At 43.6% G+C, this 23,646-nt stretch overlaps 1 protein-coding gene across 6 annotated transcripts in view; it reads right to left on the reverse strand.

The window, feature by feature from the left end:
• The window catches only part of CDK13 (cyclin dependent kinase 13), a 49,351-nt gene extending 35,459 nt beyond the window's left edge, over nt 1–13,892 (reverse strand). For 4 of the 6 annotated variants that reach the window (XM_068156845.1, XM_068156847.1, XM_068156846.1 and 1 more), the window contains exons 1-2: nt 12,599–13,868; nt 1,979–2,584 (exon numbers count right to left, since the gene is read on the reverse strand). In XM_068156845.1, the coding sequence (XP_068012946.1) occupies nt 1,979–2,584; nt 12,599–13,803 (1,811 nt within the window). In that variant the 5' untranslated portion in view covers nt 13,804–13,868. Of the gene's footprint in view, nt 1–1,978; nt 2,585–12,598 lie in introns of all 6 variants that reach the window. The other 2 variants (XM_068156849.1, XM_068156848.1) reach the window with 1 other exon arrangement.
• Nucleotides 13,893–23,646: the final 9,754 nt, after the last annotated feature.

The following is a 23,646-nucleotide window of genomic DNA, read 5'->3' on the forward strand; positions in this document are numbered from 1 at the left end:
TAGTACCTCTGAACTTCCAATATTAGTGAAAACACAATACATGAGAGGTTCTGAAACAGATTTTAGAAGTGGAACAGTAAACAGAGGCAGCCTAGAGCAGCTTTTTTTCTGGATCTGTTAAATCACACATCACTGACCACCAGAAGTCTTCCCTTTCATTTAATCTACACAGGGGCTTTGCACCACTGCTGTTCCTTCAGAGGGTTTATTTGTGGATTTATCACTCTCACTGAACTTGGCAACTGACACAACATTATGAAGCAGCCAGTTCTGCAGAGCACCAAGCTTTCTTTCTAGGCACAATTTCCCCATAGTAACTCCATGCTCAGGATCAATGCCTTTGCCCTCTTCCCCTCAGAAAGACATTGATCATTTGTCTTTGGTGACGTAAGCTTTACTGTGACTTCCAATCACAACCACTCTGATCTGAAATTTGTAACATCCTACAGGAAAACTAAGCAAAGCACAAGTAACATTCTGTTGCTTGTCATTAATTGTTCTAATGCAGCTGTCTGCAAGAATTAACTTCTTTTTTCTGGAAAAGAGAATGAGCCCAGTGCTGGGAGAAGTACAGCATAAGTGTAGCTGAACAACTCTGTGCAGTTTAGCTGTACTTAACAAAGGTATTACATGAAAAAATACTAACAAGGAGAAGCAGCTAGTCAGCTGCAAGATGAAATCTCATTTATTATTATTGAAATTAACACTAGCCATATATTTAGTTACACTAGTTAATTTTTTGATAGAACTGCAGAACTTGAGAGCAAGTAACAGTGTCAGAAATCCTGTTTATCTAGAGAAGATGGTTTTGTCAAATTTAAATGCAACTTTATATTCACTACACAGAAGTGATCCTGAACAACTGGAATGACATTTGCTAGAGTACTGAAAAGCAAGAAACAAGACTTCTCCTTTTCTGCTAAAAAAATCCTATCTGTCCAATGCTTCACTAGATTGTATTTATTTGCCAAGTTATCCCAATGTTTAGCACAGCATTAAATTACTAGCAAGCATAAGGGAAACATTTACACCTCTAGTTATAACTAGTTCTAATAATCCAAGAAACACTATACACTTCTCAAAGAACAAGACAGGCTAGTTTCACAGATAGGGAATGCAAATCAAGTACTTCATAAGGTTTTGAATTTTTCTTTCACAGCTTGATTTTTTTACCCAGATATATCACACATCAGTTATTACTTCAATGCTAAGAAATTCTCTTGTTGTGAGAAGATTACTTTTTTCCCTCTCTGTGAGAGGCTTGAAACACCACGAGTTAAAAAAAGTAACTTTTCTCAACTTCATCACCAGACCAAAGTAAAAATAGTAAATTCCAGCTCAACAACATAATCCCCCAACACAAATCACAGCAGGTCTCTGTTAGGACTATGATGAAATTTAATGTAGTCTAAACTCAGATAACATTTGGAACACAGACATGAGTTTCTTCACTACAGACCAATTTTTATGATTCATGAACCTCGATTCTATTATAAACACTCAAGAATCATCTATAAGATAAAGTATATTAAATAATGAGCAGTTATAAAAACAACTGCCTTCCAAAGGGAAGAAAATCTTTACCTCAAACTCCAGATAATTGAAGAATTTTCACATACTGCTACTGAATTCAGCTTTTCCATGGAAGCATATACATGTCCACATCAGGCTTGGAATCCTGACTGCACCCTTGAGTTAGTCCCAAAGCTATTATGCACCATCCTTTTTATTGAAAGATTTCTCTTAGATGAAATCCTTACCTTTTCAAGAACCTGTTAAATCCTTTTAACATAGAATTCCTTCACTAATATTTGCCAAATTAAACTGAGGAGCAAGAACAAGCTATCTAACAGCCTGATGTAGCAAAGTGATTCATGTTTATTTTCCAAAGGAAATAACGTTGATTAAAAAAAACAAGGGACAGTAACAGCAATAATAAAAAGGAACAAACAACCCCAAATCCCATGTCACAACTCACCTATCCGTTTCTTTATCTTCAGGCAGCATGGGAGGCAAAGGCAAAGGTGGCAGTGTGGAGGTTGGTAGTGCAACAATTCGATCCTTCTCCTTGTTTACTACACTTGGTGTACTTGGTTTGCTTTTCTCTTTTACAGTGACTGGTGGCTGTTTTACAACAGTTAATTTGTTCTCTTTTACTGCTGTAGGTTTCTGTTTAATAATTTTGTCTGCAATTAAATTATTTTCCCCTTTTGTTTCAGGAAGCAAGACCTTTGTTTTTGCCTTGTCATTTTTCACATTTGCACTGCTTGTAGGAGAAGGTGTATGCTCTGTTTTTATTTTCTTCAGGTCCTTTACATTGTTCACTTGGGGTGCACTTGCAGCAGCATCTGTGGTTCCCTTGGTAGGTGTTGAAGTATTGGAAGCTTTTGCACTGGCCTTGGCTGCCTCTGCAGCCCTTGCTTTTTTGTTTTTGTTCAGCTCAGCAGCCAGGCTACTCTTCAGAGTCAATGTACTAGGAGAAATACTTGAGTGACGACTTCTGGATCTAGACAACCTGTGCCTGCTACGAGACCTTGAGTGCCTTGATGAATATGGACTCCTGCTTCGAGATTTTGCTGATCTCCTGTTTCAAAGAAGTAAAGATTTACCCAGTTACAATGTAGTCTAACTGCCCTTCTCATGTTATCTGCTCTTTTGACAAACTACTTTTATTAAACCAAATATTATCACCACGTTTATAAAACAAACAAGAGTCTATGAAAGAGGAAATATTCTGCCTTAAAAATAACTTAAAAAAATAATCTATGGAGTTAATTGATCAAGAGTCTACTTCTAAACAGGTTGTTAGAAAACTTTACATGTTTCTTAGACCTAGCTGCTCCCATTAAAGAACTGCAAAATAAAATTATACCTATAGGACAGGTATATTCCTTTCTCCTCACTATTTATCAGAGATATTTTTCTTCTTTAAAGAAAATCTGATTCTATCCAACCCGTGCAAGCATCTTTAGTATGTATGTTAGAGGAAAAATACAGCTGGCTACATAACCAGAATTCAACAAAATTAAATTAGTGTTACAACATGACAAGAAAAATCTAAACACAACACTGAAACAGTAATTGTGGCCACTTCAAGTTTCATTTTCGGTTATCATTAAAATAAGTTTAGTTGGAAAAAAAACCCAAAACACTGAATAGTGAAGGCTGTAATGTAACCAACTGAAAGATAGCAATAAATCTTAGATTTTGTTTTCTGAAATTTAACTGAGACTTTTAAAAATAGCCAACATCTACTATAGCTAACTGATAAGCAAACATCACCTACAAGAAGGCCTGTGTTATGCCTGCATCAGAATACAGAGACTAATGGAAAAAGGAAATAGAATCTAAGCCACCTACAAAATCATAGCAGTAAAACAACCTAGAAAATGAGGGTGGGAGTGAGGACAAATCTTAACAGTTGGAAAAGCAAACTTCTACTGTGCAAAAATACCATTTAATATGAATTTGTCATTAAAAGTTGCAAAGGAATATCCTAATTTGCCTGGTAGTAGGTTTGATTCAGTTCATTAAAAATCAAAAGAGAAAAAAAAATTCATTGAAGTGAAGGGCATGGAACAAATAAAGTAGCATAAACTGCTACCACACAGAAGAGTTATGAAATAAATGAAATTGGAGGGTTTTAATCCATTTTACCATACTAAGAATAGCAAGTACCGTCACCAGATTTCCAAGTGTTTTCTTGATTACAGTTTGGTGGAAATCTCTCTTGTCTGACTGTAACACTTGAAGGGGAGAAAAAAGTACAATGAAGGTGGGTGGGGGGGGGGAAGTATTAATCAGCTGGACAAAGAAAGTATCAAGCGGTAGCAGTGGTGATACTCTTCTACCTTTAAGAAGTCTTAGAGTTCCTAAGATAGCACCAGTGTATGGAGGCTGCTGAAGCAAACAAAACAATCACTACAAAACCAAACCAAACTAAATCAACCCCAAGGCAACTACAGTATTTATGGTCAGAACTATCCACCTCTATGACAAATTTAATTTTGGTAACAAATTAATTCCGCTTCAATTCTCAACAGAAGCAATTACATTGCAATACTTCAAGTGAACAGGTATTTAATATAGCACAATATTTTTTCTCTTTTGCGTGCAGTATGTACTAATTCACATTTATTCCCTACATTAGAAAAAGAATTCTTTTGAGTCTTCTTTCTAAAGCAACATAAAAAGTCATCAGGAGAAATCAAGATTACATAAAAGTGACTGAAAAACCATGTAGTGGATATGCACAATGTATACTACAGCTCAAGCTTCAAAATTCTAGGTGAAACTGAAATTGATTCTTGAAAGAAAAGAAAAACAACATTAAACCCCAGATGAGGACAGCTCTTGGAAACTAATGCAGTTCAGTTCTATGCCAGGATGGAGGTTTTATGGAATTTTCTGGCATGGCAGGATAACAATGACAGATGGCAATAACAATCATTATCATAACAACCACCACCATAATACACAGGGTTCGCACTTTAATTTTTTAGGAAAAAAAGCTGCATGCACAATTCTGCTGTCTGAATTTTCAACCAAAACTTTAGGGCTTGGTTCACTTTACTAAAGAGGTACTACTGTCCGTGCCCATTACAAACTAAAGAAAAACATAACCTTGATCACAAAAATGCCTTTGACAACTCACTTCTGCTCCATTATGAATCGTGTTGCTGAAGTTCTCTTCTCATTATTAGGTTTGAAAGCTAAGTACTTAGTACAAAATTTTCAGAGGTTTGGCTGAACTGGTGAAAAAGTAAAAAGTTCCATATTGCAGAGTTAAGATAGGGTAGCAGGAAGAAAAAGCAGGGATGAGAATATCCAGACAATTCAGGCACTTCAAATGCCAGGCTAGAGCTCTTCTTGTACCGTTATCTCCCTTCCCAATAGGAATGATGATCAGAGGCAGAGATGCACTGCTACAGATCCAGCTGTTGAGTCAGTGTAATTATATTTCTCCAGCATCAAGCCCAAGCTAACAAGATCCATTAGTTCTAAACTGACTTCTAAAAATGGCACATCATTTGCGAGGATGTCACTGACCTGTCCTGGAAAACATCTGCTTGTACATCTTGTTCCTAGCTCGGCTATTTTAAACTGACGCTCACTCCAATTACCTGTAGAACACAACCTCATTCCAAGGACCTCACTGTAATCTGTACTAGACTTAAAATGTGCCTGAAAGGTCTGAAGATAATTTCTATTTATTTCATAACCATAATTTCTGTTCCGGGGGGTGAGGGGGAGGGATGGTTTTGTTTGCTTTGAAAAGTGCCTAATGTAAAGATGGTAATCTATGTCACAAACTGAAATACAGACGTAATTCTACATGCACTGGGAAAGAAGTAGCAGCTGAAAACACTACAGCTGCTGAAAGACAGTGCTTCATCGTAAAACTGTTTCAGTTCTCCTTTGTTTCAAAATAAAATGGGCTCATTTAGATCACTACAAAGGACAAAATGAGAAAATCTGTTCAAATTAGCGACTACTACTGGTCACCAGATCAGCTACCATAACTTGGTGGGGAAGAAGCAATTTTGGAAAACTGGGACAAAAATAACTTAAATCTTTATGCTTTCTTCAAAAACAAACACATACAGAAGCCAAGCAGTGACAGTGATGTACGTATTTATCAACATTAGTCAAGAGAATCTGGAATGTATACAAGCTCATAAAACAAAACCAAAAGCACCCCACACAACAAGAACTCCCAACTACATCCTCCATCCCAGATTTCAGACCCTAAACAACAACAGTGTAACTCACTCAAGTCAGAACTGCATCCATGTGTGAGACAGCTGATACATTTGTACACAAATACTTAAGTTCCAGTACATACTACCGCCCCTAACGGCAGCTCAAAATTACAGTAGCCTAGTTATGAAATGTCGACGCAGTATAGTCCCTGTGCTGCTTTAAACAATGAAAATCTTTTGTAATTTTTTTTTTGTGTGTGTCTGCAAAACAAATTTATGTTGTGTTGCACAGTGTGTGTCTGTGCTAATAATAACTAGAAGCTCCTTTGGCATCCCACAGACCTTTACAAGAATCATTTGCTGAACCTTGTCCACTGGGCTAGACCCAAGAGCTAATGCAAAAACACTTTCAACTAAAGAGACAAATGCTGAATCTTAAATAAAAGGCAGCTTTGTCAAAGTGCTGGTTATTCAAGTTACAATGATAAAATACGCTGGTTTCACAAACCTAATGATCTTTTCAAATATCTCTTTATTTCATCAGTGTTAGTTCCAAAGACCCAAGACAACCTTCCAGACTAGACAAAGCTTACATAGGAGTTTCCATCTGTAAAAGTGGCACAACCCCCAAAACTCTAGACATTTACAAGCTTTCCCTCAGAAGTGTATTACAGAGCTCAGAAACACTGCCTTGTACACAGTGGAACCAGCCAATTCACTGTTGAGAGCTAACACTCATTTGACATACAATCAGAGCCATGGTAGCACAGATACCAGCTGACACAGTAGTCAGTGTCTGCCATTTAACAGGACACTGGTACTTTACTGGGATCCTGAAAACAACAGGAGAGGCATCTGATTCTGAATCTTTCAACAGATTTCTATGCACCACCAATGTTTTTAACGCAGTAAACAGGAATAAAAGAACAGTAGCTAAAACTGCAAATGGCAGACAAATCCAACAAAACAATCTGAACTTCTTTTTCCCAAGCCTGAAGAGATCAAGAAGAGTACTAAAGCTAAGGGCCACATCACAGTCTCCCTAATAAGAGACACCAGCATCTGCAGGTAACACACATGGGGAGAGACTACTAAAAAACCCCTAAGGGAAATTTCCTTCCGTGCTCCTTCCAGTTTGCACTCAATAGGCTTTCAGCCTCACTTACACATACTTTTGCCAGATTTAGCCATTAAGAGTCTCCTACAAGCATCCTGAATTCACTTCACACAGGTCTATATCCATCTCTATAGAAAGAATAACTGCCAGACTTCGTGACATGCATTAAACAGCTTCTAAACAATATAGATTTCAGTATGTTTATATATGTATTGAATGGAAAAAAACCACCAAACAAAAACACCAACCAAAAAAAAAAAACCCTAATGTGCCTAAAACCCCTACCCCAGGTATCACTAGGACAAGTCTTCATTAGAAGTTCCAAATCTGCTTTTTTTTTCCTTCCCCAGAGATGGCAACAAAGGAGACTGGAAGCACAACTACATTAACTGCAAAGAGAAATTGAAGTAATTACATAATATTATCTGTGGCTATAAAATAAAACCAAGAAAAAATGTTGAAGACACTATCTACAAAACACATGTAAGATAAGGCAGGTTTTAAAAAACTGATAGAGGAAGAAAGCACTAGTAAGGAAGTCACCCTGAAACCAAAACTCAGCACTGCTTTCCTGCATTTTTCAGATAGGAAAAAAAAAACACACACAAAAAAAAAAACCAAACCCAAAACTCATACTTTTAATTTTTAGGGTTTTTTTTCAGTTTCACAGAGGGGAAAAAAATGTTGGTTTCAGTATCACAGTTTTTTTCTTTTTAATTTTTTTTTTTTTGCCTAGCACCCTAGCCTTCAAACCAAAGCAGTATTCCATTTTCTCTCTGCTTCAGTAATACAATCTTACTTATTTGCTGTGAACTAAATAAATAGCAAGTTAGTTACCGTATCGAAGTGTTACTAGTTACAAGTTTCTAAACTGTTACAACATGCCCCCTTCTTCTATTGCATGTCAATGATTAAAATATCTTTACCAAATAGTAATTTATTAATTATTTAAGTCTGCTGATGCAATATTACTTACATTTTCAAACACAGAATGAAAGAACTCCAAATATCAAGTTAAAACTTCAAGTGCTGTATTTCACTCTCTTGATATTCCAAAGCACTGAGCAAAGGTAAGTGTTACACATGTCAGATTTCCAGGAATGCTTCTCACTAGGCTTATATGTTGTTTTTTCTCTTGACATGTTACTGTTCTATGTGCTTTTCTCTTTCCCATTCCAATTCTCCTTCTATTTTAGTACCAAAAAAATCATTTTAAAAAAAGCTTATTGGCCAATCAGAAAAATCACGTGTTATCTTCTCATGTTTGTAAACTTGAAAACCTCTTTTCTTCTTAACTGCTTTAACAACAAGCTAAATCCAACACGCTAGTAGTCAGCTATGCATGTTACCTAAGTTCAGAGCTGAACAAGGGAATTGATTTTGTCAGCTATTTTTTGACAAGATGTAATACAAAGGGATTCCTGTGAATAAGACTGAAAAACAAGAAACCGAACAGACTGAGGGAGGTTAAAATACCCACTGCAGCCCAGCTCTTTCATTAGCTACCAGTGAATGCTGCACTACCGACTAAGCACTGCCATGTTCCCCTGCATAGTAAGGTCACAGTGTATTTGAAAAGGGAGACCTGAATTTAATCAATTCAATTTAATCTGCTTCGCCACAGATATTTCAAGACATTTATAATCACTAAGTAACATAAACCACGTTAGCAAAGCATTCTAGTTCACAGCACAGCTTTTCTATGTTGCTCTTGTAGGCAAACATATCTCTCATTTCTTTAAACCATAACAGTAACAAGTGCTCTCTCATTTGATACCTTATTAATTAATTTTATTTATTTTCCCTGTGCCCTGGTTCAAGGTTACATTCTAAGCAGCTCTGCAACCAACCATTTACTCTAACTGCTTTGTGCATGAAGATGACATAACTTGCCTTGCCAATTCAAAGTATAAATCTCTAAAAGGGTCTCAAATACATACAGCAAAGGAATACTGAAGAATTCTGAACATGAATTTTGCTTCTTGAATCTGCTTTAGAACCCTATGAACACTGCCTACAAAAAAAAAAAAAAAAAATCAACCAGCAAAAAGTAGTCTCACATTTTGAATTCTGCAAAACGCAGTTTCACTGAGCAAGATTACAGAGTTTTATGTAAACAACCAACCAACCAACATCTACTTTCACCAAACAAGGGGGAAAATATTCTGAAAACCTTTCCTACTCCTTTAAGTCCCAAAGTAGCAGAATTACTGGACTCAAAGTTGGGGTTTTTTTTAATAACAATGTATGAAACTATGTCTTCTCGTGAAGTAGGCATTTACTAGCTGAATACTTATTCTACAATTTTCCCTATGGTTGTTTTAGTTTCGCATAGAAATGTTCCATATTTTGCAAAGCCTCGCTACTATAGACTAGCAACAGCCACAGAATGAGATAGGTCTACAGTACCAACACGAAATCTTGTCTTTTTCCTGCAAGCAACATCCAGACACACAGTAGTACTATGCTTGTAGTGCCCCACCCACTTACTTTTATCTAGGCAGATGGGTAGGTGTATCCAAACTTGAAAAACTGTGATTACTCCTCTGTACAGCTAACTGAATTAAATGTGTGATCACATAGCATATGACCTGACTTAAGTTATGAAAAATAGTTCTCTTCCTACAAGACATTCCTACTAGTTTCCAAAGAGAGACTAAGCTTAATTTTGTCAATCATGGTGGTTTTCTTCATTTTTGCCCATTCTGCTTTTTCCTTGCCTTTTTTTTTTAATCCAGTCATCTTAGCAGAAAAATTAGTATCTTGTACTTTGGTATTATAGAAGAATTTCCATCTTGAAAATGTGCATTTGCTTTAGAACATCTGTGTTACTAGCCACAAAAACCCAAACTAATAACACATCCACCAGCAGTAAGTGAAAAAGTCCAACAAGTACAAACAGCTCAACTGGTTTGTTGAAACCACACATTTACTACTATTATAATGGAAAAGGAAATTAGTCTACCATTCAGAGAATTTTCCAAGTGTGGAATGCATAACTAGCATCTTTTCTTCTCTTCAGAATCTACCTCCAGGCAGCATCACAAAGACAGTAGCCCGAGTCACTACTGCCACTCTGAACTCACAGCAACTGTGCTGCTCCTTGAGAAAACCAGGGATTCAAATGAGCGAAGCTGACTTCATTTGTTCTTTTCAACTGTTTACCAGAAGTTTCTCTCTCAGCAGCTCAGAGACCTAGATGAAAAATCAGCACTCTAGGCACGAGCTTTCTGAGCATGCTGGAACCACTTAATTCTCGTTTTCTACACACCAAAATAACTAGATAATTCATGTAACACTAGAGAAGATGTATGAAGATAGAATGAAAAGAGCAAAAAGGCTTCCAGCCTGGAATGCTCAGTCACATACAAAGTTCTCACTGTCTTGATGACACTACAGCTGGATACAAGCGCATTATTAAGTCTCTAAATCATCCAGATGAGGATGACAGGTGCTGTAAGAAGCTGCTGCCTTGTGAAATCATAATACTGTATCAATGCTATGACCACTATGCCATTACCTAAACAGCACAGCAAAAATTGTCAGCATTTTGGGCACAGTACCACAAAGTCAAGCTAAAAAAGTGATTGTGACACAGTTTTGTCTGGCTAAAACAATCGTATAAATACCTTCCATCTTTATTTTCCAAGCGCAATATACATGACTAATAGCAGTATGGGAGCAAGGAAACACTGGCTTGCATTTCTCTACACCAGGCAAACATTTTGAACAATTGAGCTTATCTTCACACTTCTACTTTCTTTTGTTTTCTGTGAAAATGACATCTTTGCAAGGAATGCCACATCAGGACAAACCACCTTTGCTTTGTACATATAGCAACCTCTCCTTTTCACTCAGGCACTCCAATCCTTCTCCAGTAAAACTGACAATCTTCATTTTGTTGAAGTAATTTATCTCTATGCAGTTCAAGGTGGGATGCGAATTAGTTAAGTTTGCAAAGAGGAAGGAAAGGGTGAAGCCACAATGCTAATGCCTAGAAAAAGACCTGCAACTCAAGGAAGATTTGCACTTACCACAGAGAAAATACAAAAACCAGGAGATTTAAACTCTTGTACCCACTTCCGACAGAAAAAAAAATAGAAATACAATGCTCCTAACAAAACTATGTTCTGCAACTGTCCCCTAGACAACATCTCCTCTACCTTCTACCACAACCCTACCCACCAGTGCTTAAGAGAGGATCCTAAACTAACTGGGCTGTCAATCTGACTAATACACCTCCTGGTAAGTGCAAACCAGTGCAACTTTACTTGTCATTAGTAGCTTTCTTATTCCAGGATACAAGCATCTGCAGAAAATAATCTGATTTCTAGTGAGTTTAAGTCGAACTGCACACTCAATATTCCTGCTATTCTATCATTCAAATAGATCTTGACAGTGTTCTTAAATCACTTGTAACTGGCTCTCATGGAACAACAAGGAGCCATTTTTTGGAGCACGCAGAGCTTTTTCTGCTTGAAACACCAATGTTGACAAAATTATTACATGAAACAACACCTTAAAACAATCTTTTTTTTTTCCCCACAGGCATCTTTGTTCTATCCCTCTGAACAAGGTAAGACATAGTTTTGTTAATTTGCTTTTGAAAGAGCATTCCATGCACACCCTGGAGGACAGAAGACTCTGCCAAAGGGCAGTGAAACATGGGAATGGCTCAACATCCTCACTGGGTACATTGTGGGACACCCTAAATGGGAACTGATGCAAAGGGCTCATCAGAAAGACCCAATAACAGTTCTCAGACAGCCCACCAGATAATGCCTTGTAAACAAAACTCTTGTCAGTGGCATGGCAAATCACCTGATACAGTTAACCCTGCATCCCAGATGTGAACTCAAGAAGCCTTTAAACAACGAGGCAACAGTAAGATTCCAAGAAAGAGATAAAAATCCTCAGTTAGAAATGCATGCTAAGCAAATACTTTAAATTCCTGGTGTTTTGCTGCAAGTTACAGTATTTTGAAGAGCTTTAATTCCACAATATGGTTTGCATCTGATTAGAGAGATAGCCCATCTTTCCCCTCCATATAACATTCAAGAAACCAGAGCAACACTGACCTTTGCACTCCAAGTTCCCACTAATAATATTATGTGCACACACGTCAAATATGCACACGCACAGAACGTGACACATGTTTTCATAGATCACGTAAAGCACAAAAGTCAATTTAACATTAGCTCCTTTTCCTAGCACAACAGAAGTCTTCATCTTTCTACAGACCTCTAGATAGAGGAAGAAACACCCATAACACAAATTGCCTGTCAGCCTGTTTGCTCTTTAGATTAGCAGAAATTAAGTCGAACACAAATACAGTTAACACGCATCCTTTTAAACAGAGCACTAGGATACTTAAAAATGTACCTGAGAACGTCCAGGCCTTGTAAGCAAAGATCTGAAAATTAAATTGGTCCTTCAGAAAACCTGTCCTCTGAGAAACATCTTCATTCAATCACTGCCACCTGACAATGCTCTCACACCCTTTAATATTTAAAGAGCCTTTTTCCAGCATAGACAAAAACTGGCTGCAGCAGTGCTACTGGCATCTGCATCTTTTTCCCCAAGACAGGACAGGCAGATCATTGTCCGCGTCCTGCTCCCCTTCCCCCCACCCCAGCTTTCTGGTAACAAGAGGGAGGGCTTTTGTTGCTACATTTAAGCCTGCCCTCCAGCCCAGACCCAGCCATGGTCATTCTTCTCCACACACCAAGCACAGCATCCCAGTCCTCCCCTCCCACCTTCTCTTCAGGCCCGGACTTACCGGATAACGGGGCTGTAGGGGCTCCGCGACCGACGCCAGCTGCTGTACGGGCTGGGTGACACATCTCCACCACGCTCGTAGGAGCTGTGTCGGCTGTAGCTGGGGGAACGGCGGCGGCTGTAGGGGCTGAGAGGCGAGCGGCCGCCCACTGGGCTGAGCGACTTGCGGCTCCGCTGACTCTGCGAAGAACGGTGCAGCGGCGGGCTGTCATCCCGGCTGGGGCTGGGGGAGGACCGCTGGCGCCGGTAGGCCTTGGGCTCAGGCTTGTCGTCTCGGTAGGCCTTCGGCGGGTCCTTGTAAGCCGACGGTGGCTCCTTAGTCGCTTTAGTCCGGCTCCGGTGCCCTTTGCTCTCCCGTTCTTTCCTGCCACTGCTGGGGGAGGCGACGGAGCCCTTCCTGCGGCCGTCGCTGCCGCTGCTGCTCTTGAGTCCCTCTCGGTCCTGACCCCCGGTGTGGTTGTGGCGGCTGCGGGACTTGGAAGACGAGGAAGCTTCGGCTCCCCCTCGGCCCCCCGACGCCCCCTCCTGCTGCGACTTCTCCTCCCCCCGCCGGCGGTGCTCCCGGTGCCGTTCCTTGGAGCGGCCGCTGCTGCTGCGGTGCTCCCGGCGGGACCGGCTGCTACGCTCCGCCTCGCCCCTCTGTCGCTGGGTCCCGCCGCCCGAGGAGGAGGCCGGGCTCCCCCCGCCGCTGCCCGCGCCGCCACCGGCGGCGCCGCCGCCCACCAGCCCTTCGGACTGGGAGCTCACGTCGTCGTACTCCTCCACCAGCGTGCTCAGCCCCCCGCTACCGCGCCGCTTCTCCGCCTCTTGAGTCGCGCCGCCGCCGCCGCCTCCGCCGCCGCGACCCCTCCGCCGCTTGTGCCGGGAGCCCGAGCGCCGCTTGCCCCGCGGCCGCTTCCGCTCCCCACCGTCCCCGCAGCAGGAGGAGGCGCCGGTGGCCGCCAGGAAGAGCAGAGACTGCGGCGGCAGCGGCGGCTGCAGGAGCGGGGGCTGCAGAAGGGGCGGTTGCAGGAGCGGGAAGAGCAGCGGGTGAGGGGCCGGCGGTGGGGGGGGAGGCTGCGGCTGGGCCGCGAAGCGCTTCCGTCTCCGGTGATGCAGCCGCTTCTTGTCTGCTGCTGCCTCCACAGCCGAGCTGCTGCCGCCACCGCTCCCCCAGCCCCGGCTTCCCCCACTCCCGCCGGCCGCCGCGTCCGAGGTGCTCGGCATCGAGCTCACTCACGGCCGAAGACGAGGACGCGGCCTAGGGTATCCCGACGACGACGACCTCAGGGCGATGCCGGCGCCATGGAGACCCGGCGCCACACAAACACACGGGGACACCCGACGGCCGGCACCGGGGCCTCGTTCACTTCCTCGGTCGCTCTCCAGCCGGCTGCCAGGACCCGGCCCGCCTCGCAGCCCGCCTGGCCGCGCCGCCTTACATGGGACCGCGCCGCCCGCGTTCAGGACGAAGTTCGGGGCGGGCGCTGGCCGGCTCGACGGCGGAAACCTCCCGCGGGCCCGGCGCGGCCTCCCGCAACGCGGAAGTGTCTCCTGGCGGCCTCCTCACTCCATCCCAGGCCGCGGCGGCCTCATCCGGCGCCGAGCGGCGCTGTGCGGGAGTACGGACGCAGGATGAGGGTCGTGGGATCGCCGCCTTCTCCCTCACCCGTTTCCCGTCCGGGCTATGGGGGTCAGGCCGTGCTGGGCTGCCTTCGAGTGGGGTGTCCGAGGCGGCGCGCGGCCCTGCGCTGGCCCCGAGCCCGCTTACCCTGCCAGGCGGGGTCCCAGGTGCCCGGTCCCGACTGGCCAGCAGTGCTGGGGTGGCCTGCGCTGTGCGCGCGGGTGACACACGCAGACACACGCACCGGGGACACGGCCCGGCGGCGAGGAGCGCATGCGCGGGGCCGGCGGCGGAGTCGGGGGGGCCGCGCCCTGCCAATCGCGCGCGGAGCGGCCGCCCTCGCCCGCATGCCCGGAGCCGGGAGAGCTGCCCTGCTCTCGCGAGATTTCGCCCTACCCACCCCCTCCCTCCTGCTCTCAGGCGACTCTCGCGAGATCCGCCTCCGGCGGATAACGTCTCTCGCGGTACCGGCGCGGCGCTCACCCCGGGGGCAGGGGCACTTCCGGGCGCTGCGGCCAAAGGGCGCTTCCGGGTGCAGTGGTTAGAGGCTGGTTACTCTACGGCGGTTTCTTCCTTTCTGTCCGCTCCCGGCCGATGGGGTGTGGCGTCCCGGGCAGCAGGCGGTATTTTTCGGTGAGGGACCGCGGATATTGGGGCGCTCCTCTCCGGGCTACGCGGCGGAGGGGGTGGCCTGAGGCCTCGGTGCCCTCAGGCCTCGGTGCCCTCTCCTCTTCCACAGCGGTAAAGGCGGGCGGGCCTGTGCTGGCACGGCAGTTTAGTTGTTGGCTAGAGCCACGGAAGAGTTGTCCTAATGTCTATCACGCAAATCATGTGTACTTTACTTATAGTTGTACATACTCGTTTAAGTTATATATGTTTCATATACATGTGTACATACATGCTAAAGCCAAAAAAATACCTTAACGTGGCCCCATGCCTGCCCCATTGAGATGGGGCCTGAGCAATGTAGCAGGAGTTCCATTCCGCCTTACTGTACAAATCGGGTGTTTTCCTAGCAGTTTTTGGTAAAAGCTATAAGGAGGCAGAAAAACACGAGCTCAAACTTTCCCTTTTTCTCCAGCTGGCAGTGCTACCTTCCGTCAAGCATTACATGATTGAAATAAACAGCAAAAGCATGGAAGTCTATGCAGTTCCAAGAACTGGCATGCTGAAATGAAGAGCAAAGTGCTGTGGCGGACAGCATCAAGTTTGCAGGGAGATTTATTCACGGCACAAAGAAGTGAGGACAGCCGTGGCTTTAAACATTTTTACAAAGCTAGTTCTGTATATGTTTCTTCAGTGAAAGATGTAACAGTTCACCTGTGAAGATTAGTCAGAGGAGAACTATTGAAGCTGTTTTTAAAGTGAATCATGTTAGAAGGGAACTAGTTCAGCTACAGATGTGTAGAAACACTTCTGTCTGCCCACCTAATTAGAAATAACCCTGAACTCTTCACTAGCTAGCTAAAGCATAAATTCCTGTCCAATTTGTAATTTTCACATGAAGGATATAATTTAATGACAGTTTTAATTCCATTTGGTAGCAAGTCTGTTTTCCTCTACTCCAGCACAACGTAAGCAAATATCCAATGCATGCTTGCCCTGCGTTACACAGTACAGGTACAAATACAGGCTGGGTGAGGAGTGGCTTGAGAGCAATCTCAAGGAGGACTTGGGGGTGTCAGTTGATGGAAAAACTCACCATGATCTGGCAATGTGCACTTGCAGCCCAGAAGGCAATCCCCAAGCCCTTTTCTTCAGGGCTGCTGTCAAGCCAGTCACTGCCTAGCCTGTGTCAGTGCCTGGGATTGCCCTGATCCAGATGAAGGACCCTGCACTTGGTCTTGTTAAACCTCATGAGGTTGTCCTAACACTTCAAGAAAACCATACTTGTTTATCAATACAGAAAAATGTTTCAAGTTGAAGGAAAAGGATTCCATTTGCTCTGTTTAGGTATTTCTCTACTTACAGATGCACACATGCACTTTCCTTCAAGTTTCTTTCTGTTAAGATGCTGTGTGAGAACAACCACATTAGTATTTTCTTCTTACCAATGTCCCAAAGGAAGGTTGAGCAAAGGGCCTGGTATGCTGGTCTCCCTGCCCTTTCAGAAAAGAAGGTCCCTGTCCAAGAGCATTTACTCTGAGCATTTATACTTTGTCAAACTGTGTTTATTTATGAACATGCTGTGGATCATGAAAATTCTGCACAGTAACAGCATGCCTCAGATCTTCCCCACTGTGTTTAGTGCTGTACTTCCTCGACTTCATTTGTAGGCTCTTGTGGAATCACGTATCTTTCCATAGATGCCTGGAGGCTCTTCCCAGCTTTGTTGATGTCCTTTTCTGCTCATTGTGTATGTGAATATTTAGCAGCTATGAAGAGGTTCTCCAGTGTGTGTTGCAGCACACAGAAACACAATCTGCAAAACCAGTACACCATCAGGCTTCTGGCACATTTGAAAAACAAAACCCAGAAAGCCAACAACAAAGTTAAACCTCAGAGCTTGTTGTAGAGAACATGGATAATTACACAGGACAGATCTGGACAACACAGGCTACAATTCCCAGTTTACTCCCAAGCATTCTCTATCAATTCTGGAGCAAAAAGATAATATCTGAAAGACTTGTATTATTAGCAGTAGTACACTGTCATTTTTGCATGCAGAGCAAGCCTCATGACTTTTCAGAGAAGCTTCTTAGCTAGAAGCTAAGCTAATGACAGCAAGTTTACTCTGCCTGGAAGTTGGGTGCACCAGACTGTGGAAGGATTTGCCACAGCAGTCATGTCAGTGTTGGCAGCGCTCAGCCATCAGGTGATGGCAGCATAGGACTTGTCAGTGAAAATCCGTAGACATCCATGGGTTCCTGATGTCATAAAGCAAATCTGAACAAATCCTTCAGAAGTGTTGAGAAACATCAGTGACAGTGACAGTTGCTTGTTTCCTGAAAGGCCAGAAAATTAGATGGATTACTACTTGTTTCCATAAGGCTTAACAGGGAAGAGTAAATAGGAGAGAAAGGAGTGCCAGAGTAATATCAAACATACATTTTGGCAGTGGGAAACATTGCTCTGAAGAGATCAGGTCTTGGCTGTTCCATCCCAAGCTGAAATGTTATGCCATAGGTGTTTGCAGGAATCTCTTCATTTTGCAAGATATTATCATACGATCAGTCCATGGGGGGGGGGGTGGGGGTGGGGGTGGGTAAACACTGCAGAAAAACACACTTGGAAAGGTACATCCAAAATACCATCAGCTCCAGAAGTGTCTGTATGCCAGCTCTGAAAAAATGAGTCCTTAGAAAAGGATCTCCCTAGCAGCCATCCTGTAGAGGGAACTTGGGCTACCACTTAGGGATTAAAAAAAAAAATAATCATCTTGGTTTTCACTCAAATATTTTGTTGGATCTGCAAAAGCACAGTAAGGCTCTCGAGAGTCTGTTCTGAGTGACTGTCTGCCATGGGTGATACAGTGATACAGTTGATGGAGATGCTCAGCTGGTTATGCGCTGTACTCCACACTTCACAGGCAGCATTACCACCTCTTTTTTTGTTAAGATTTTTGTTGTACTTCCTTCCTTTTTTAAAGTTTCTGTGTCCTGTCTTTGTTGCCATGCTCTGCCAGCTTCTCAGCAACATCCTTCTGGTGCAGGACAAAGTATTATTCCATCAAGACAGAGAGGAAGAGTTTTCAGTTGTTTGAGGATCTTTCATTTTCACCAAGGTTTATTTGTTAACCTGGTGGGGATCTTTCCTCGGGGGGGGTGGGGGTGGTGGTAGTGGTTGGGGTTTCTTTCCTTTGCTTGGTTGGGGATTTTGGTTTTGTTTGTTTGTTTGCTTGCATTTGTTGTTTTGGCTGGGTTTTTGGGTGGTGGGGAATGGTGTCTGTTTTTCTCCTGAGCAGTAGCATTTATCTCTGAAGTTTTGTTTCCATTCTTCCAGTATCAACTTGGGTTTTTTTCTTACAAAAAACTATATCATTCCCCCAAGCATACAGAGAGCTAGAAATTAAAATTTCTGTGTTGTCTCCCATACCTGGCCTGAATTTAATTACCTCATTATCCTAGGGGCCTTGGGTCTTAGAAGATACCTTATTTTTTGCTCTCTGAAGTATTATATGCATTCACATGTCTTCTAACCATTTTACAATAACCTGAGGTCTATATATACTGTCTTTTGTTTAATTTTGGGGTTTCTTTTTTTACTACCTCAGCTATGTCTTGACTGCACTTGTATTTGTGTCTTGCCTTAAGATTGTCTAGTGACTGAAGTACGATGATTCACGTTTCCCAAGGCACTGTGGAAAAGCTGGCTCGATTAAATACATGTGTGTTTGTTCTTCCTAACCTTTATATGAACTGGGAACTCAAGTGTTGGAAAAAAAATATAGAAGGATCCAGACCTGGTTGTTCAGGACACAAGTGGATTTACCAGTGAAATGGCAAATGCAACCTACACACTAGGGGAGTAGAGAGAGATAAATGCTGTCTTTAAGTCACTCTTAGATCAAATCTGCAACAATTCTGGTCACTGTTATTCAGAGAATCAAATAATTGTTTCAGTCAGAAGAGACCTTTAAGATCAAGTCCAACCTTCAACCTAAGACCTCCACAGCCATTAAACCATATCCTGAAGTGCTGTGACCACATATTTCTCGAACCTCTCCAGGGATGGTGACTCTACCACTTCCCTGGGCAACCTATTCCAATGTCTGACCACTCTTTCAGTAAAGAAATGTTCCTAGTATCCAAACTAAACCTCCCTGACACAATTTCAGGCCATTTCCTCTCATTCTATCACCTGATGCTAGGGAGAAGAGACTGATCCCCATCTCACTCCAGCCTCTTTTCAGGTAGTTGTAGAGAGCAGTGATGTCTTCCCTCACAATCTTCTTCTCCAGACTAAACGATCCTGGTTCCCTCAGGCACTTCTCATAAGACTTTTTCTTTAGACCCTTCACCAGCTTTGCTGCCCTTCTCTGGACATGCTCCAGCACCTCAATGTCCTTCTTGTAGTGAGGGCCCCAAAACTGAACACAGTATTCAAGGTGCAGCCTCACCAATGCTGAGTATAGGGGCACAATCACTTCCCTACTCAGGCTGGCCACACATTTGCTGATCCAGGCCAGGATGCTGTTGGCCTTCTTGGCCACCTGAGCACACTGCTGGCTCATGTTCATAAGGCTGTCAACCAGCACCACCAGATCATTTTCTGTCAGGCCCTTCTTATAGATGGGTGTCACATATACTAACCTCCAGTCCACTAGGACTTCACCAATTGTCCAGGGCTGCTGAAAAATGATGGAGAGTGCCTTGTTGAGCTCTTCTGCCAGCTTCTTTAGCAGCCTTGAGTGGATCTGATCTGATCTGGTCCCATAGACTTGTGTGCATCTAAATGGTGCAAACACAAACCATTTGTTCTTGGAGTATGAGGGCCTCATTCCTTTCCCCTTCTCTCTTCCAGCTCAGGAGGCTGGGTACCCAGAGAACGGCTACTCTTGCTACTAAAGACTGAGGTAGAGTGTTGTTTTTCTACCTGGTTCAAGCCCCATTGGGTGGTGAATGAAGGCATGAACCCTGTTGTCATACAGCAACGAGATTCCAGAAATGCAGAAAGCAAAGAATCTCCAAAGTCCTCCCAGAAGTCCTTTATTGCTATGTTGTAGAATCCCCAGCATGACAGTCTCAGAGTCCCACTAGAGAAGTCCCAGAAACCCTTAACAGATGAAGTAGCTAACAGAAGTCCCAAACATATCCCTTGCAGCATGCCTACACCAAATCTGTAGCCAGAAGAAGCCTATAAACTAACAGAAGCAGAAGTCCCTAGCAGCTCTAACCAAAGCCATTCCTACCTAAGTCCCTAACCTAAGAGAGCGAGAAAGTGACTATTGCTCAGAGTGTCTGTCTTTTATACTTTGTTATCAATCCCATACCCAGTAAAACCCAACCACATCTATAAGTTAAAATCTTTTCCCAATAAGAGGTGCCAGCATGTCAAGGAGGTGGTTTCTGCAGCATGTTCCAGTCAAAGGGCGCCAGCATGAGGATATTGTTCTTGGCATACATGGAATGCTACTGTTTTGCTTTTTGCAGCATGCAATTGGTCAGCTAAGGAATCATGCACTCTGCACACGGCCAGCAGCTGCCCTGAGAACAGAGGCTGCAACAATAGAGAAGGCATTGAGTACCTCAGCCTTTTCCTCATCTTGTGACACTATGCTTCATCCCACATTCAATAAAGGGTAGAGATTCTCCTTAGCTCTCCTTCTGCTGTTGATGTATTTATAGAAATAGTTTTTATTATCTTTCACAGCAGTAGCCAGATGATGTTTGTGCTGGGCTTTCACCCTTCTAATTTTCTCCCTACAGTGCCTCACATCTTTATAGCCCACCTGAGCGGCCTGCCCCCTTTTCCAAAGGCAATAAACTCTTTTTATTCCTGAGCTCCAGCCAAAGCTCTCTATTTGACCCTGCAAGTCTCCTTCCTCAATAGCTCATCTTTTGGGACATGGGGATGGCCTGTTTCTCTGCCTTTAAGACTTCCTTTTTGGAGAGTTCCAGCCCTCCTCAGCTCCTTTGCCCTGCAGGACAGCCTCCCAAAGGATACTGTTGATCAATCTCCTGAACAGGCTAAAATCTACCCTACAGAAGTCCAAGGTAGCCATTCTGCTAACCATCTGGCCTAGTTCCCTGAGAATTGACAACTATCATTTCATGGTCACTATTCCAAATATACCCTCCTACCATTACATCCTTCTCAAATCCTTCCCTGTTTACAAGCAGCAGGTCCAGGAGGGCTCCTTCCCTAGTTGGCTCCTTACCAGCTGTGTTAGGAAGTTACCCCCACACACTCAAGGAACCTCCAGCATGGTTCCCTTTTTGCAGTACTGCATTTGCAGCAGACATCTGGGAAGTTGAAATCCCCCACAATAACAAGAGGTAGTGATTGTGAAACCTCTGGAAGTGGCTTGTAGAGTGCTGCTTGTAAAACAGGTGTAGAAAAGGCTGTGAAGGATCATCAGTGATACTAAGACCTTAATTTCAGGGGAGAATGGCAGAACATAGTCAGTTTGGCCTAAGAAAGACATAGAGGCTATCACAGTGATCTGTAACTTCAGCTTGAGGGTAGGAAAGGAGACAAACACCTAGAAAGAAGAGCTATTTGCACTGAGACACAGATTTAGTGCAGGCAGTTATATGAACAAACTGTCAAGGAACACATTCTGAAAATGTATGGGGTTTATTCATTACAAGAATGGGAATTTTCCAGCAAGGAGTGGAACTGACCAGTTTATGAAAGGGCTTCCTTGTTTATGAAAGTGGTGTAGTTGCCTATGGTAGTAGGAGCCTGAACTTGGTGAGAAATAAGAACCTTTTCCATCATATGCTTTCATAGCTAATTAATTTCTGTTAGAGTTAGGACTTTTATAATAGACTATTGTACTTTACTTTGCACGCTGGATGATGTCAGACCTTTTGCTTGAGCCAAACAAATGAGGTAGAAGCCAGAAGTAGGCTATTTGAGAAAAATCACTGCTCTAGAATGGTCATCTTTAGCCAATATGACTCACATTCACCCTTTTGCATCTAGAAGAAAAATGCTTCTTGTCTGCCACTCTCAGCAAACTTTCCCTGTTTGAATTTCAGGAGAAAAAGAAACAAGATCTCCCAAGGCTCTTCCTATACAATATGTGTGTTTCTCTTAACATCTCTTCTTCTTTAAATAGTCCTTAAAAAAAAAAAAAAAAAAAAGATCTTCCATGCCTTTAGTCTTCTATTTCCTTTCTTTGGGCTTCATTGCTTTGCATTGTCCTGCAGAGCTGTCTGGCTTTTTGGCCTATGAAATGGCCCTTCTGAAACAGGCTCATTGCCTGCTGGTGGAGTCATATGCATAGCTCCCTTGGGAAAGCAAGCTGTTAATTCTCCTGAAAGCTGTCAGGCTGGAACTGAAGTGGTTGACACCTTTGCTGAAACAGCCTTAGTAATGGGTGAAAAGATACATGCTATCCTCCACAAACTCAGAGCACAGAGTTCTTTTCAAAGTGTCCCAGTTCACAAATATTCAGAACAATCACCCCATTTCTTAACTCAGGTTGCATTTCCTCTGCTGACTGAGCCCTCTTCAAACATACCAAGACCTCCACTGACTCAAGGGTGCTGAAACCAGCTGAGGGAGCAGTAAACAGCTTGCAGCTTCATGTGAAGACATGCTTTGGATTTGACACCAAATGCTTCACTAAATAAGGGCAGTGACTGGTTTGAAGCCACAACAGCTCCCTGTACAAAAGCTTTGGCAAATCGTTTTGCAGAAAACTTTCCCTAGAGGTCAGCACAGCAAAGAACATGAAGCCAGAGACTGGATGACATGGGTATACTGTTTAGCAAACCAATAGTTCTGCTACAAGAAATCTGTCATCCTCCAAGTGCCATCAAAGGCAATGGCTCTGAGCTGCTGCTCTCAGGACTGCTCCTGACTGTTCATGCCATTCCCTGCTCAAACTTAGGGATGAGAGCTAGTGTTTGTAACAACCTGATACCTGCCTGGGAAGGTGATATGCTGATCTGATACCTCTAGTAGAGAATTCTGACTCAGAGCTTAGTGGGGGTTAACTTTTTAGAGGTGGCAAATGTTTGCAGCAGAATACCCTCTATGATGTGCAGTAGCTTGCCTCACTGCTTTATCTTGGTTCTTCATATACTAAATGTGGATAAGTGTCAACTTTTTCACTTGGGCAAACCCCTTTATAAAAACCCAAACCAAAACACAACAGAGTTACCTGCCCTTACCTTCTTCCCTTCTTCAGCTACCAGCTCCTTTCCCTACCTGGACATGGTGGGAAAATTCTGACATTTCTTTCCATCCCTGCACCAGCAGAAGACATTGAATACTCCCAAGCATGTTCCAGGTTAGACGCTGGTTCTGTTGCGCTGTGGGAAGGAGGCCTGAGGGGCTGTCCCTGCACTTGGTGGCAGTGTGCTGGGCCCACTGCAGCGCATCCCTGTGTCTTCTGCCACTTGACTCCCAAGGACAGACCTTGTCCTGTTACTCTTCTCTCAGGCCATGGCAGACAATGACCCTGCAGCCCAGAGATCACCCCTATTGGCTGGCCCCTCTCTGTGCAGGAGCCTCCACAGTGAGAAAGACCAGGGTCTAGATCTGACATGCAAAGGATATGCCAGGACTGCCCAGCTAGTCACAATGTCACAGGGTCACTACCTGGCAGCAGTGACAATGCCACCAGGACAGTGTAAAAGGGAGCATCCTCTCCTGTCTGATGCCAGACCTGGTCCAGGGGCAGCCCAGAGACATCCCAGAGGAAGTCTTTGAGTGACACCAGGTTGATGTTAGCTTCAGTGCAAGTCTGTCACAAGCATCTAAGGGCATCAGCACCTACCTCCTCAAGTCAGTTCTAACACAGGAGCTGCAACCACCCACAGCAAACTGCT

Source organism: Melanerpes formicivorus, unplaced genomic scaffold (genome assembly GCF_026170545.1).
Source record: "Melanerpes formicivorus ecotype bairdi unplaced genomic scaffold, bMelFor1.0.p_v2 SCAF_35, whole genome shotgun sequence".
Classification (NCBI taxonomy): Eukaryota; Metazoa; Chordata; class Aves; order Piciformes; family Picidae; genus Melanerpes; species Melanerpes formicivorus.